The 13972-nt window shown below is 51.4% G+C and overlaps 2 protein-coding genes across 2 annotated transcripts in view; one reads left to right on the forward strand and one right to left on the reverse strand.

Annotated features, from left to right (window-relative positions):
- Positions 1-13972, reverse strand: part of ST7L (suppression of tumorigenicity 7 like) — a 111655-nt gene that overhangs the window by 20026 nt on the left and 77657 nt on the right. The gene's annotated exons all lie outside the window — the stretch shown is intronic.
- On the forward strand, positions 759-13048 carry WNT2B (Wnt family member 2B). Its single transcript, XM_044238923.1, has 5 exons — positions 759-946; positions 6683-6903; positions 7947-8224; positions 8677-8941; positions 12188-13048. Exons 1-5 carry the CDS (start codon positions 759-761, stop codon positions 12415-12417), a joined length of 1182 nt encoding a protein of 393 aa, XP_044094858.1. The 3' UTR covers positions 12418-13048.

The following is a 13972-nucleotide window of genomic DNA, read 5'->3' on the forward strand; positions in this document are numbered from 1 at the left end:
TCACAACTCCCCGTGGCTTGAGGTTCTACCCATTTCACAGAAGCCCAAGAACCGAGAGAGGCCCGAGGAAATGAGTGCATCCTCCGTGGCTCAGCTCCAGTGTCACCGGAGGTTAGAGGACCCGGGAAAGTGTCTGCAGCCCCCCTTATTCTGCGCTCCCGGCCATCACCCACGGAACTTGGGGTTGCCGAATGAAGGGCGCTAGGACCCGGTGGCGCGGCGTCGGCCGGGACTGGGCTCGGCGGGCTCCGAAGGGCGCCCCTGCGCCCCGTCGCGTCCCTCCAGAGCAGGTGGGGGCGCGGCGCGGTGCAGCGCGGAGGGGCGGAGGCGGCCGCCACACCTAGGGCGATGCGGAGCCCGGGGCTGGCGCGGGCGGAGCCGCCCAGAGGGCCGCGCGTGTCCCCGGCTTCGGCCCCGCCCCGCGCCGTCCAATGAGAGCCCGCGGCCGAGGGGCTGTCCGCGCACTCTGCCCGCAGCCCCACTCGGCGCCGCCGACCCCCTGACACCGCGCCCTGCGCCGGGGCAGCGCGTCCCAGACCTCGAGCTTGGCGCGCCCCAGTCGGCTTCCGGACCGCGTTCCTTGCGCCCCTCTCCGGGTCGCTGCGCCCCGGCTCCTGGTCTCCAGGTGCCTCTGGGTCCCGGGCCAGCGGCGAGCCCTATGGCCCCCCAGGGGGATGAGGTAGGAGCAGCCTGAGTACTCCGAGCCGGTGCCCCGTCCACGCCCCTCCGGGCCGCGCGGCGGGAGTCATCGGGGAGCTATGGTGAAGCCGGATAGTGCGGAGGAAGCCGCGCAGCTCCCGCCTCGGCGCACCCGTGCCCCTGTCCCCGCGCTCGGGCCAGGACCCGCGGCCCCCGACGGCTCTCGGGCTTCTGCCCGCCTCGGTCTTGCCTGCCTGCTACTGCTGTTGCTGCTGACGCTCCCGGCCCGCGTAGACACATCCTGGTGGTGAGCGTGGCTCTCGGGGTGGGGTGGGTGAGGGGCTGGGTCAGAGGCCGGAGGCGCCCAGAGGGACTATGCAACTCCTGGCACTCCCTGCTCTGGAGACCACGCTCTCGCTTCGACGGAATTAGAGACCATCCGAGCAGGACTGTCACTTAAGTCGCGGAGTGCGTGTGAGGAGGTGGGTGAATAGGTGTGACGCTCGCCCAGGGAGGTGGGTCCTGGGAATTTGGAGCAAGAACGCTCGGTGGTCGAGGCTTCCCAGACTCTCCTGGGCTGCGCCCGCTCCATTTCAGCTCAGTCTTCTTAGAGGGAAAAGCTACTTTCCAAGTTTCCCTCAGGGTGGATTTAAGGAACCGTCTAGGGCCTTCGGTGGCCGTCCAAAGGACCCTCTGATCGCCTAGGTCGCACCCCTGAGAAGTGGAGAAAAGGGCAGCTGGCAAGGGCAGACGAGCCTCTCGCTAGCCTACCCCACCCGGTAACGGTAACGCAGTAAGATTTTGGTGAGGCTTCAGCACCCAGCGCAAGGTTTAGAAATGGAATCAAGGCAAAAATACTCCATTAACTCCCACAATTAAGACAAACAAAACACTTGGGTTTGCATAATTTTGGCGTTTGTCTTCAGCCTCAGCTTTGAGGATGTTACTTCGAACCTTGATAACTCTCTCTTCTTCCTTTTTCTTCCCCAGATGACCACCCCATCTCTTCCATCTCTCTCCCCTCCAAGAACTAGAGGCTTCTGGAGTCCCAAAGTATTACGAGATTTCTTGCAGGCCTGAGACTCCAGACACTTCACAAGAGGGCAAATGAGGCAAAAGGCGTTAAACACCCACTGGATGTCTGTTCTTTGCCCAATCCTCCTGCCCCCCCACCCCATGGCATTCATCTTTTTCTCTCAGGATAAAGAGCTGCTCTTCCCGCTCCCCTACCTTCTGTGGGGAGGGGGGAGAGGGGGAGTTGGACTGAGAAAAGACAGTCTTCTCATCTTTCCCCTTCACTGACCACCCCCCCCCATCGAACTGGCCTCAGACTGGGATCTTGCCCCTCCCTACCCATGCCCCCTTCCTTTCCTTACTCTGCCCCTCCCCCCACCCAGAAAGAGGGGTCTCTCCCCCCTCCTTGCACCCTGTGGCTTTTCTCCTGTAGACTTGGAATCTTGGCTAGAAGGGTGAGGGGTGGCTGGCTGAGGGGCCAGCAAGCTTGGGCTGCAGATTCCTATCATTTCAAGATGCGTTGCTCTCCATCTCCACCCCCCACCCCCATTTTCCTGTTTCAGAAAAATCTCTCTTTTGGATCTTTTTAATCTCTGCAGTGTTGGGGAAGGCAAGGGAGGGGGTTCTGGATGGGGGAGAAGGGAGGCCCGTATCTTACATCTGGCTTGAAACATTCTTTTAGGAAGGGAAAGAGAAGAGGGGACGAAGAGGAGAAAAGCCTTTCAAAGTTCAGAGTGAGATCAAAGCCACCCTTTACGTCAGGGGCTCAGTTTGGCTGGGGGTTTGTGTGTTCAGTGGTCCGATGGCGAGAGGATGAAGTGACCACTGCCCATCTTTATCCATCCCACATGGCAGTTTGCTCTTAGGGACTCTTGATTGCTTCTTACCAGTTTGGGAGGTAGTTTGGGGACCACTTGGTGTTTAGGTGAGGAAGTGTCACTCTGCTGATTTCAGCATCCTGGTAGAGCTTCCTAAAGACCCAAATAGGGTGCTTCCTCATCCCCAAACGCTACTTGGCTACTCCCTCTCCCTTCGTTTCTCCCTCCTACTACTCTCACCCCACGTGGTTCACATTAAATATTTTGGAAAAACTCTGGGTAGAAGAGCTGGGTGGGGGGCAAGCCAGTGATACAGAGGAATTCAGCAGTCCCAGTGAAAGCAAGGAAGGCAGCAATGGAGCCAGGATGGGGAGTGAGTGCAGAGGTCATTTCAGTCTCCTTGCGTCACACCTGTCATAGCTGTCAGCCCAGATGCCTGCCTTAGTGGTCATCACTTCTGAGATAAAGTGGAAAGCTGCTTTCTAAAGGCAGGTCAGGCCCCCAAGGTGATTATCTCTCTTTCCTTTAGGAAAAAAACCCAGCAAGATTGATATTCTGTCCAAACCCTGGAAGAGATGCCTGTTGACTCTGTGTGTGTCCGTGTTCCAATCTGGAGCAGGTCATCACTATCGCCAGCTAACAGTCTGATCTTCCCACAGCCTTTCCCATACTCCCCAGTCACGCCTTCCCTCTCCCCACCTCTCGCTGGAGGAGAAGACAGATGGTCCCTTCTTATTCTGTGATAAACAGAACAAGAAATAGGGGGTTCCTCGCATGTGCTTCCCTGTTCCAGTTTGCATTCTGCAGGGAGCTGGATGTAGGGAATCCCAAGAGCAGGGCAGGGTTCATGGATTCACAAAGGGAGAGGAACAGAGTGGTATAATATTAGCATTATTGTTACCAACAACAGCAGCCGTTTCATGAGCCATTACTAAGCTCCAGACACTATAGCTAAGTACCTTACAAGCAATCATCTTTTTCAATCCCCGAGTAACCCAGGGAGGTAGATACCATTATTATCCCCATTTCACGCATGAAGACAGGGAGGGCTAGGAGGGGAGTGGTAAGGCTTGCCCCAGTGCACACCAGTTTTGGAGCTACCGCTCTATTCATGGTTAAGCACTGTATGTCTTTCTTGCTCTTGGGATGAAAACGAGCTTGGACTTTGGAGTCCCATATCTTTGGTTCAGCCTGGTTCTCCTCTGGCCAGCTCTGATGGACAGAGCTGGGTGTTATCACTCACACTCCCTGAACCTCAGTTTCTTCCTCTGTAAGATAGAGCTCTCTCTGTCTTGAGGGGGTTTGTTAAGGAAAACATTTCATGAACTGCAAAGCACCATATAAATGTTGTGGTATGGAGAGACTGAGGGAGGGTAATAGTTTTATCCCTGCATTCAAAGCCCTGTGTGGGCTGGGCTGAATTTTGTACACTGGGGACCATACGAGGGGAAATGAAAAGAGGATCCCTGGACTCATTAAAAAGACACAAATATAAAACATCTGCAAATAGGCTGGCAATGTCAACAGGAGTGAGGCTGTAATTGAAATGAAGTTTATGGCCGGCTGGGGAGAAAAGAGAGTTGGCGGTAAATCAGAGGGGTTAGGTGTTGATTCAGCAAACAGTTATTAAGTATGTACTATGTGCCAGACACTGTTCTAGGTCCTGGGGATACCCAAGTGAACAAAACAGACGAAAATCCCTGCTTTCGTGGAGCAGGGTGTCTGCATCACCTGGGGATGTTGGTAAAAATGCCGATTCTGATTCAGTAGGCCTGGGGTGGGGCCCAAGGCTCTGCATTTCTAACAGATCCCCAGATGATGCTGATACTGCTGCTCTGCATCGGGGCCACACTTTGAGGAACAAGGCAGTGAGAAGAGGGTATGAGTCACTCTGTCAAAAGGAGGGGTGTGAACTGGTCAAAAGCAGGTAAAGAGAACAGCAGGAAGCTGAGAAGGAAGTGAAAACTTCTGAAAGGGAAAACGGAGCTGGGGGGTCAGAGGCATTTCACCCCCTCTTACCAGCCAATGAGCTGGGGGATGCCTTAACGGTCTCTGTGCCCTAACAGCTGGGCTCTGTGCTTGGCATGTGGTAGGCATTTTGTAGGCATGTGCTGAATTGATAGGGGGCTCAGGCTCAGTTTCATTGGAGGCCCCCACCCCAACTCCAAGGGCCTGACCCCACGCCAGCAGGCAAGAGCTGGGGTACTTACTGCAGCGACATTAGTAGGGTAGGGGTGGTAATAGAGAAACGTAATTATCTTCCCGTCTGAGATACTCAACAGATGTTCCCACGCTCAGTGAGGATGTAACAAGAAGGACCGACGTGGGCTGCAGCAGAATGGATTTAAGTCAGACCACAGGAAGGACTTTTTGCCAGAGTTTGGCCTGCCCCACTCCAGACTGTCTCATGAGGGCTGGATTACTGGTCTCCCATTCCCAACCAGCCCCCCTCTTTCCAAGCCCCAGTAAAAAAAACAAACACCCATTGCTTAGAGCAGTACTTGGGCTGAACGGGGGAAGCAGAACGGTGGTGAGACAGGGACGAGCTCCAATTCCAACGGTCTTGATTCTCCAAACAAAGCACCACGGCAGTGGGTGTAACTCCAGGCTGTGCGTCAGGCGGCCTTTTCCGGCCTGGCCCAGCCGGGGGTGTTTATTTTGTTTGTTCCTGGAAGCTATTGCTCTGATGGACAGTGCTGCTGGGGACGCTGATTCCATGGGATTTGTCAGGGGTGGGCCAGCCCTCTCCCCCCTCCCACGGGACAGATGGGCCCCATCAGCCCTGCTGAGCTCCAGAAGAGGCAAGCATCAGCCCTCCTTGTGTTTGTTTGAGTTGGTGTCACCAGTGGTGACCTAGTTTGTGGGTGAGGACCGGGTGCGTGAATGTGGGTGGGGGGTGGGCATAGAGCCCAGGGCAGTCCAGCTTTTCCCCTCTCCCCACTGGCTGTCTTCTGTTCTCCTCACCCACTTCTAGGCCCATTTTTGGGATCTTTCCCAAACCACAGGCTCATTCACAGACCAAAACAAATCTTTTCAGCCTGTAGCAGCAACTGCCCTCCTTGACCCCCACCTGTTCAGAGAAGGGGATAAAGGTATCCTTTTGATGTGTTAGGATAGGAGAGAAGAGAATCCGCAGCAAGCCAAGGAAGGTGCTAGGTATTGGGAGAGACAGCGAGGGAGTGAGAAGTGGATGAATGGGTCAGGTCTCATTTGGTGGCCTTGGGGAAAAAAGGTCATCATGCAGTTCTGTCTTCTCTGAAACATTCTTTCCGAGGCTTGTGGTGGAGTCCAGGGCTAAGAGTGTTTGAGTGAAGAGAAAATAATGCCTTGAGAAATTTGAGAATGACTAACAATCCACCTAACTTCTAGTAACCCACCTCAATTGACCTTCTTAAAATTGCTTGAATTAGCTGCACTGGGGACTGGAATATGGGGAGGGTCACCCCCATTGCTTTATCTTTGCTTTGGCTTCCCACTCCTAACTACTCTCTGCCCCTGCAGGTTCATCCAGGACATCATGCCTTATAGGTTGGGGAGGATGATGTTCGAAGATTCATTAGTTAAGAAAAGCTATGGGACCTGGAAATAAAGGGTATAGGGAGGAGATCTGTGGGTGGGGTCTTCCTCCCCAGACCTCCGGATTGGGGATGAGGAGTTTTAGCTAAAACTAAAACATGGATCTGACTTGAGCTGGAGGCATTCCTCACCATTGCCCATGATGTCTCTTCCCACTGGCCCCGCCCTGTCTCCATCCTTCCTCCCCCAAAACCCTGTCTTCGTGGACCAGCCATGAAGGACGTGCCTCTCATATGTGGGTGTAAGAGTATTGCTTTGACTCTCGTTTTGTTAGTTTATTTTTCTCTCAGGCTCTTAATGTTTATTAAATAAACAGGCAATGGATTTGTGTGACATGCTCATGGCTTCTATGTATGTGACACATGCCTGGCCTGTGTTCTGCGAGTGTGTGTCACTTTGGTCTTTGGCTGGGGAGTGGGTGATGGTGAGACAGCACTCAGTGAGTGTCCGTGACTGCGTAACCATTTCTCCAGAGCTCATGGGGAAAGCTGCACCCACCGGCCTCAGGGGACGTGGTTGGAGGAGGGGAAGGAACCTCTTCAAGTTCTGAAGGCCAAACGTCTCCCCTCCTTATCCCCCCTCCTGAGGCAGGAAAAGGACCAGGATGCTCTGACAAGGCCATCTCCACCTTGCAGGTACATCGGGGCCCTGGGGGCCCGAGTGATCTGTGACAATATTCCTGGTCTGGTGAGCCGGCAGCGGCAGCTGTGCCAGCGTTACCCAGACATCATGCGCTCAGTGGGCGAGGGTGCCCGAGAATGGATCCGAGAGTGCCAGCACCAGTTCCGCCACCACCGCTGGAACTGCACCACGCTGGACAGGGACCACACTGTCTTTGGCCGTGTCATGCTCAGAAGTAAGGGCCTCTTGCACCCTTTCTGCCCTCCCCCCACACCGCTTACCTTTCTGTGCCTGGGGTGGTGAGTGGGTAGGACAGGCACGATCTCCCTCCCTTCTCCTACACACTACCTCATAATCAGAGAGACAGCTGAGGGCAGAGTCCAGGATCCCCTTGGGAAAAGACTCTCAGTACCCGAGAGATGTCGGCAGGGACCCCTCTAAATTCCAGTATTCTGGAATGATGGCACAAAGGTACAGTGTTCCCTGGTAACTCCTGCTCTTTTCTTCCCTTTCCCTTCCCTCCCCACCAACCCCAGCCCAGCCTGGGTGTTCCCAGCACTGTAAGGCTGAGGGTTAGGAATGGCTACTCTGTTCTTACTGCCACCATCACTACCCTAACCCCAATGCTCCCAACACTCCAGTAATGGCGGCAAGGGATAAACAGAAAGGTGATATGTAAATATTTGGAGAGTTGGCGGCTTGGCCCTAGCTCAGCAAAAAAGCTAAGTCGAGCTAGACAATGAACTAGGAGGAAGGGAATGAGATGGGAATCTGGCTGTGTCCAGGGGACAGGGGTGATGAGTCATCAATCCCCAAGAGCAGGGTGGGAAGGAAAGTAGCAGGTCTCCCCAAACAGGCTGACCCCTGGGCTGGGGTCTCTATTGTAGGGGAACTGTCCAGTAGAGTAGGCCTGAAAAGGTCTGGAATGCGGACTGAGGTTGGCTTAGCTGAGCCAGGATTGGTACTCTGTGGGAGGGGATGACTCACTGTGAAACTTTTCAATGCATGAACCCAGGGAGTTTGGAAGAAGGCAAGAGTAGAGGTCAGCCCAAGAGGTCAGATGCATAAAGTGGATGGAGAGTAGTGAGGGCCGAGGCAAAGAGGTCAGATACTCTCGGGAATGCTCTTGGAAGGGAAGGGTGCCTTGAATAAAGGGGTATAGGAGTTGCTCTGAGAAAGACAAGAAGACAGGAGGTTGCAGAGTTGCGGGTTGTGTGGGCTGAACAAGGGGCAGACGTGGGCCTCTGCTGGAACCTACTCCTGCCCTTCTCTCTGCAGGCAGCCGAGAGGCAGCATTTGTATACGCCATCTCGTCAGCAGGGGTGGTCCATGCTATTACCCGCGCCTGTAGCCAGGGTGAACTGAGTGTGTGCAGCTGTGACCCCTACACTCGTGGCCGACACCATGACCAACGTGGAGATTTTGACTGGGGTGGCTGCAGTGACAACATCCACTATGGTGTTCGCTTTGCCAAGGCCTTTGTGGATGCCAAGGAAAAGAGGCTCAAGGATGCCCGGGCCCTCATGAACTTACATAACAACCGCTGTGGTCGCACGGTCAGTACTCATGTCTACGCATATACATTCGTGTCTGCTGGGGGTGACCAGGATGTGTGATCATGGACTAAATGCGAAGGTGGCAGCACTAAAGGCTTCTGGATCACTTCCAAAGACCCCAAATCCCATGGCATTGGAGCAATAAATGCAAGGGAGCCGGGGAACGCCTAGATTCAACCAAGTGCATAATGTGTCTTCACACAGGTGGAAAGATGGGAAGGGTGGAGAAGAGAGGGGAAGAAGTTCCAGGAAGGAGTCATGGAAGAAGAGGTTCTTGAATTTGGTCAGGAAGAATGGGTGGGATCTGACGGGGGAGAGAACAGCCAATGCCCCTTCTATCCAGCCTAGGCCACATCTAGCAGATGTCAGAGCACTCCTGCTTTTATCCCTGGGGAGGGCTAAAAAGTGCCCTGACTGGCTGCATCTCCCTTACCTGCTTCCCCAACCCCCAGGCTGTGCGGCGGTTTCTGAAGCTCGAGTGTAAGTGCCACGGCGTAAGCGGCTCCTGTACTCTGCGAACCTGCTGGCGTGCGCTCTCAGACTTCCGCCGCACAGGTGACTACCTGCGGCGGCGCTATGACGGCGCTGTGCAGGTGACAGCAACCCAGGATGGCGCCAACTTCACAGCAGCCCGCCAAGGCTATCGCCGTGCCACCCGGACTGACCTTGTCTACTTCGACAACTCCCCAGACTACTGTGTCTTGGACAAGGCTGCCGGTGAGTAAGGAAAGTGGGTAGGGACATGAAGCCCCAGCTCCTGCAAGCAAGCAGGGGTGCAAGCAGCCCCGTTTAGTCACGGGGTGGTCAGCTTCAGGATTTAGGGCAGCGGGTACTGTGGGAGGAGTCGGTCTCCTCCCTACATGAACACCTTACAATGAGGCTGGTGGTGAATGCCTGAGTCCACCAGTCCCAGGACTTCCCAACCAGGGGAGAGGTCATCTGCCACTCCTTTATATCCCCAGCCTCTGGGGTACAGTAAGTACTGTGCAGGGAACGTTTAAGTGAGTCACTCATTTCTCCATAGCAAGCAATGGGTGGGCTAAACAGAAGAAACATATGATAGAGCCCTAAGTCACTGGCTCTTACAATCCAGCTAAAGAGAAGAGATGTAACAGGGAGACACATGCAACTGCAAAAGACAGATGACTGGAGAAATCCAGAAAAGCTTCTCTGAAAATGTGGAACTTAAGCTCTTTCTTGAAGTGTAGGGATTACCTGGACAGCCTATCGAGAAGAGCAGACAGAGAAGCAGAGTGGTAGGGGGGAAAGTACATGTTGTTCTAGGAACCAAGAACTCAGATTAATCTGACTAAGTGAAGGTTTGGGATGGGGGGACTAGAGGTAGATAGAAGGGTTCAGATCAGACCATGAATGGCCTTGGAAGACTGTATCCATGAGGTGCCTGGGTGGCTCAGTCAGGTTAAGCGTCTACCGTTGGCTCAGGTCATGATCCCAGGGTCCTGGGCTTGAGTGCCACACCCGGTTCCCTGCTCAGAGGAGAGCCTGCTTCTCCCTCTCCCTCTGCTCTTTCCGCCCCGCTCATGCTCTCTCTTGCTCACTCACTCTCAAATAAATAGATAAAATCTTTTCTAAAAAAGCCTGTATCCAGTGTGCTGCCATTGAAGATTCAAAATGGAGTTGGGGATGCAAGGAAAGAGGAAATCCCAAGAGGGCTAACCACTAGCAGAAAGCAGCAAATTGTTTTCAATCTGTTCCAGGTATTTGTGGTGGAATTCTTGGGGATGGTGGAAGTTGATATGCTATTAACCCCAAAGAGTAGAAGTTACCATCTTGGCTCAGATTTTAGGCTGAGACAGGTTAGACAAGGAATAACCTTATGTGCTGAAGAACTGTTCTTCCCCTGGTCTGTCATGGGCTCCCAGGCTCTTCTCCATGGACTTGGCACTCAGGCCTTAGGAGAGATAGAGCCAGACCCCTCAGCTGTTTTCCATTCTGTTTGTTTTCACCCATCACCGTCATTCCTGGAGAGTCGAGTGGCTCAGAGCAAAACTGGGCACAGAAACAGGGTGGGGCTCTGCCCAAGTAACACAGAAAGTAATCTGTGTCCTTTGGATGGTGCTAGGAGAAAAAGGGTGGAAAGAGCCCTTCCGGTTGTTCCAGTGATTTCCTGCCACTAGGTATGCTTCCTTCCCACATGATGGAATTCAAAGGACAACTCTCTAATGTCTTGCAAAACTCCATGACACCTGAGGCTAAGCCTATGCTGCCATACCTAAAATGAACCTTTGGAGTAGGATCTTTGGAATTAGAAGGGAGGATGGATCATCTACATGTTGGTTTTCCTTGGAGGCATAAAATGAAGCCTCATAAAACCCAAAGTGGTGCCTGGAATTCAAAGGGTTCGAAGTCAGCCCAAAAGGGAGTAGCGAGCCAGAAATTCCCTTCAAAGCAGTCCTGTCCAGTTGAACTTTCTATGATGATAGAAATGTTCTACATCTGTGCTTTCCAGCATGGTAGCCACTTAGCCACATGGGATTACTGACTCTCTGAAATATAGCTAGTGTGACTGGGAAACTAAGTTTTAAATTTTATTTAATTTTTGTTAATTTAAATCTAGATGACCACATGTGGCTAGTGGCTATTATAATGGACAGCTCAGCTCCAGAATGAAGAAGAGGCTCTGGGTGCACAAGAGAAGGACTTAAGACCCAGCCCTTAGAGTCTGGAGAATAACAGAGAGTACAACTAGTTAGCTCACACATCAGAGGAGTGACCTCCTAACATTTTGGGTTGTATACTCCTATCGTTAAAAATGTCTTGGAGCATGCACTTCCACGATGTGGATATTTACTTATAAGAGATAGATATGTCCTACTGTATTAATTATGTACATTATAAAACATACAAAGTCGGGATTTTAAGTTTATGAGATAAAAACAAATATAGAAGTTCTAAGTTCCAGCATTTTCTTTGTGTATCACAGTAGAATGTGCAGCCTGCTGTGACAGAATCAATCTGTCAATCAGTCAGTCAATCAGTCAATCAATCAATCCAGTCAATCTCAGCCCTGAGGTCAGTACCTGTCCCATTTCTGGGGAAACACTAGGCTAGATACTTTCTAGGGTCCATCCCACCCCAAATTCTATGATTTTTATGATCTGTTGGCAGGATCTCTTTGGCTAAAAAGAATGAAGTCAGAATGAAGTCCTAAGCATTCTCTGCACAGAGGGATAACATCATCCCTACCCTTCAAGGGTTCCTACTATAAGGGGTAAGGGATATTCTGTAGGAATTCCATAGGGATATGCTTCTGGGCAGTCACGTGAATCAGTTTGCATCCTCAGCTGAATGGAGATTATAGACATAATTTAACAGTCCACTGAATTACATGCTATTATTATGCCTATTTTCATAGGAGAAGGCTGAAGTCCAGAGAGATGAACTACCTTGCGAAATCACACAGCTAGGATGTGGCGGAGCTGGAATTTAAACTTGGACAAGCTGATAATAAGGCCTGTGCTTTTAGTGGCCATACTGTACTACTTCCCTGTATGGTACAACTTCATAAACTATCAACTAAGGACCAAAATACTAACAAAGGGTAGCTGGATTCGAGCTGTGGCAAGACTTCTTAGAAAAGATAAATTATAGGCTTAGTTGTTTTGTTTTTTTAACTTTTAGTATGAACAACTTCAAACACAGAGAGCCCTTACACAGCTTTAACAGTTGGGAGCATTTTAAGGCCAGGTCTTGAAAGAGATGCAGAGCTGCGTAGTGGCTGGGGGATGTTGCAGGTGAAGTCAATGGTCTTTGGGGAGCCTTGATGGTGGGAAGAAGCCAGGCTGGTGCAGAGGGAAGCAAGGAGATGGTCATTTTGGCTAACTGGGCATATTTTCAGGAAAAGGGATTCTTTATGGTTTCCTCTTGAGGATGTGGGTAAGGGAATCCAGGGCAGCTGAAGGAAGAGATAACTTGGTTCTCACTCTCTCTTCCCCAACCCAGGTTCCCTAGGCACCGCGGGCCGTGTCTGCAGCAAGACATCTAAAGGGACAGATGGTTGCGAAATCATGTGCTGTGGCCGAGGGTATGACACAACTCGAGTCACCCGCGTCACCCAGTGTGAGTGCAAGTTCCACTGGTGCTGTGCAGTGCGGTGTAAGGAGTGCAGAAACACTGTGGACATCCACACGTGCAAGGCCCCCAAGAAGGCAGAGTGGCTGGACCAGACCTGAACATATGAATACCTCACTCGTCCCTCTACTTCAAACCTCCTGACTCAGAAGCACAAGATCTTTGCATGCACACCTTCCTCTACCCTCAACTTTGGGCTGCTACAGTTTCTATTTAAGGACTTGGAGAGTAATCCAGAAGGACTCTAGTGTCCTGACTGGTTCCTTAGCCCTGGGAAGGAGTTGACAGGGGATGTAAAAAATTGAATAGTTCCCTGACTGCCCCCCTGGAGGTGAGATGGGAGAGGGGTAGAGGTAGGGTCTTCAGAGTGACAGAAGTTGCACTAAAGCCCACAGTCAAGGCTCATCTTTCCTTTCCTTTGCACCGGCTCCCTGTCACTTCTGGTGTGTGCAAGAGGAAGGGTACCTGGAGAGAGCTTCTTTGTGTTCCTACCTGACTGAGGGGAGATGGGACAGAGATGAAACCACATCTGTTCCCTGGGTCAGTTTGAGCAGACTGCCTGGTACCCCAAAAGAAACTCTTAGGCTACAACCGTCTTCCATTATCAAGAGCCTGGGATAGCTAGTTAAGAGTTAGCCATAGTGGACAAGGTTTCATTCACATGCTCATAAGGTTTATAAACTGCTGTACTTTGTAGGGGAAAGAATTATATAATTATACAAACATACATTCTCTTCCAATCTCCCTCCTCTTTTCAACCTATATCAGACAGCACGTTGCTCACTCGCCTGTTGCTCACTTGCTGCCTGTTCAAACCGAGTGGCATGTGGAGGTTCTTATGCCTAACAGATCACTAGAATACCCTGGAACACTCCTGAGAAAGAGTAATTTAGTAAGCCTGCCTAGGACTTGGGATTTGATATATATATTTTTTAAGTTTCTATGCATTATTCTGGAGGCCAGCCAGATTTGGGAAACACTCAGTAAAAGTATGGGACTCATCGAGGGTGGGAGAGGGTAGTAGGCCTGATCTCAAGGGCCCCACATGGGACATGAGTGTATAGTAAGCAGGAATCTCTGGCTTGGGCAATTTTTAGGAGAAGATCCTGGTCTTTGAAGCTGGGAATGGAAGCCAGTGGCTACAGAGGGCAGGAGAGCTAGGGCTTAGGGCCAAATGGTAAACAGCTTAGAAAGCAGCCTTTCTCAATTTACTCAACAAAAATTTTTTAGTGACTCTCCAAGTCCTAGTGATTATTATTTTTCACTCCATCTTTGGCTCAAATAGGGGAGTTCCTTCTATGCTACTACCCGCTGCTTAACTAAGCTTGCAGTAGTGGAGTCTCCAGAAATGGTAGTAAGTTAGAAGCTAGGACATGGAGTCCCCAAAACCGTGATGTCCTATTTTTATGTGACTTGGACAATGGCTATCTCTTGCCTGGTGACATTCTAAAAGACCAGAATGGTATAGAAATTTGCAGTTATGACAGACCTGGGTTGAAATCACAGCTGTGCCATTTACTGTTTTTGATATTTTGAACAAGATATTCAAATTCTCCAAGGCTTTATCATCTCACCTGTAGAGTGAGGTTACAAACCTATCTCAGATATTGAGTTTAAAGTATACCCCCAATTTCAGCCATCGGACACTCTCACCAA

This window comes from Neovison vison, chromosome 2 (assembly GCF_020171115.1).
Source record: "Neovison vison isolate M4711 chromosome 2, ASM_NN_V1, whole genome shotgun sequence".
Classification (NCBI taxonomy): Eukaryota; Metazoa; Chordata; class Mammalia; order Carnivora; family Mustelidae; genus Neogale; species Neogale vison.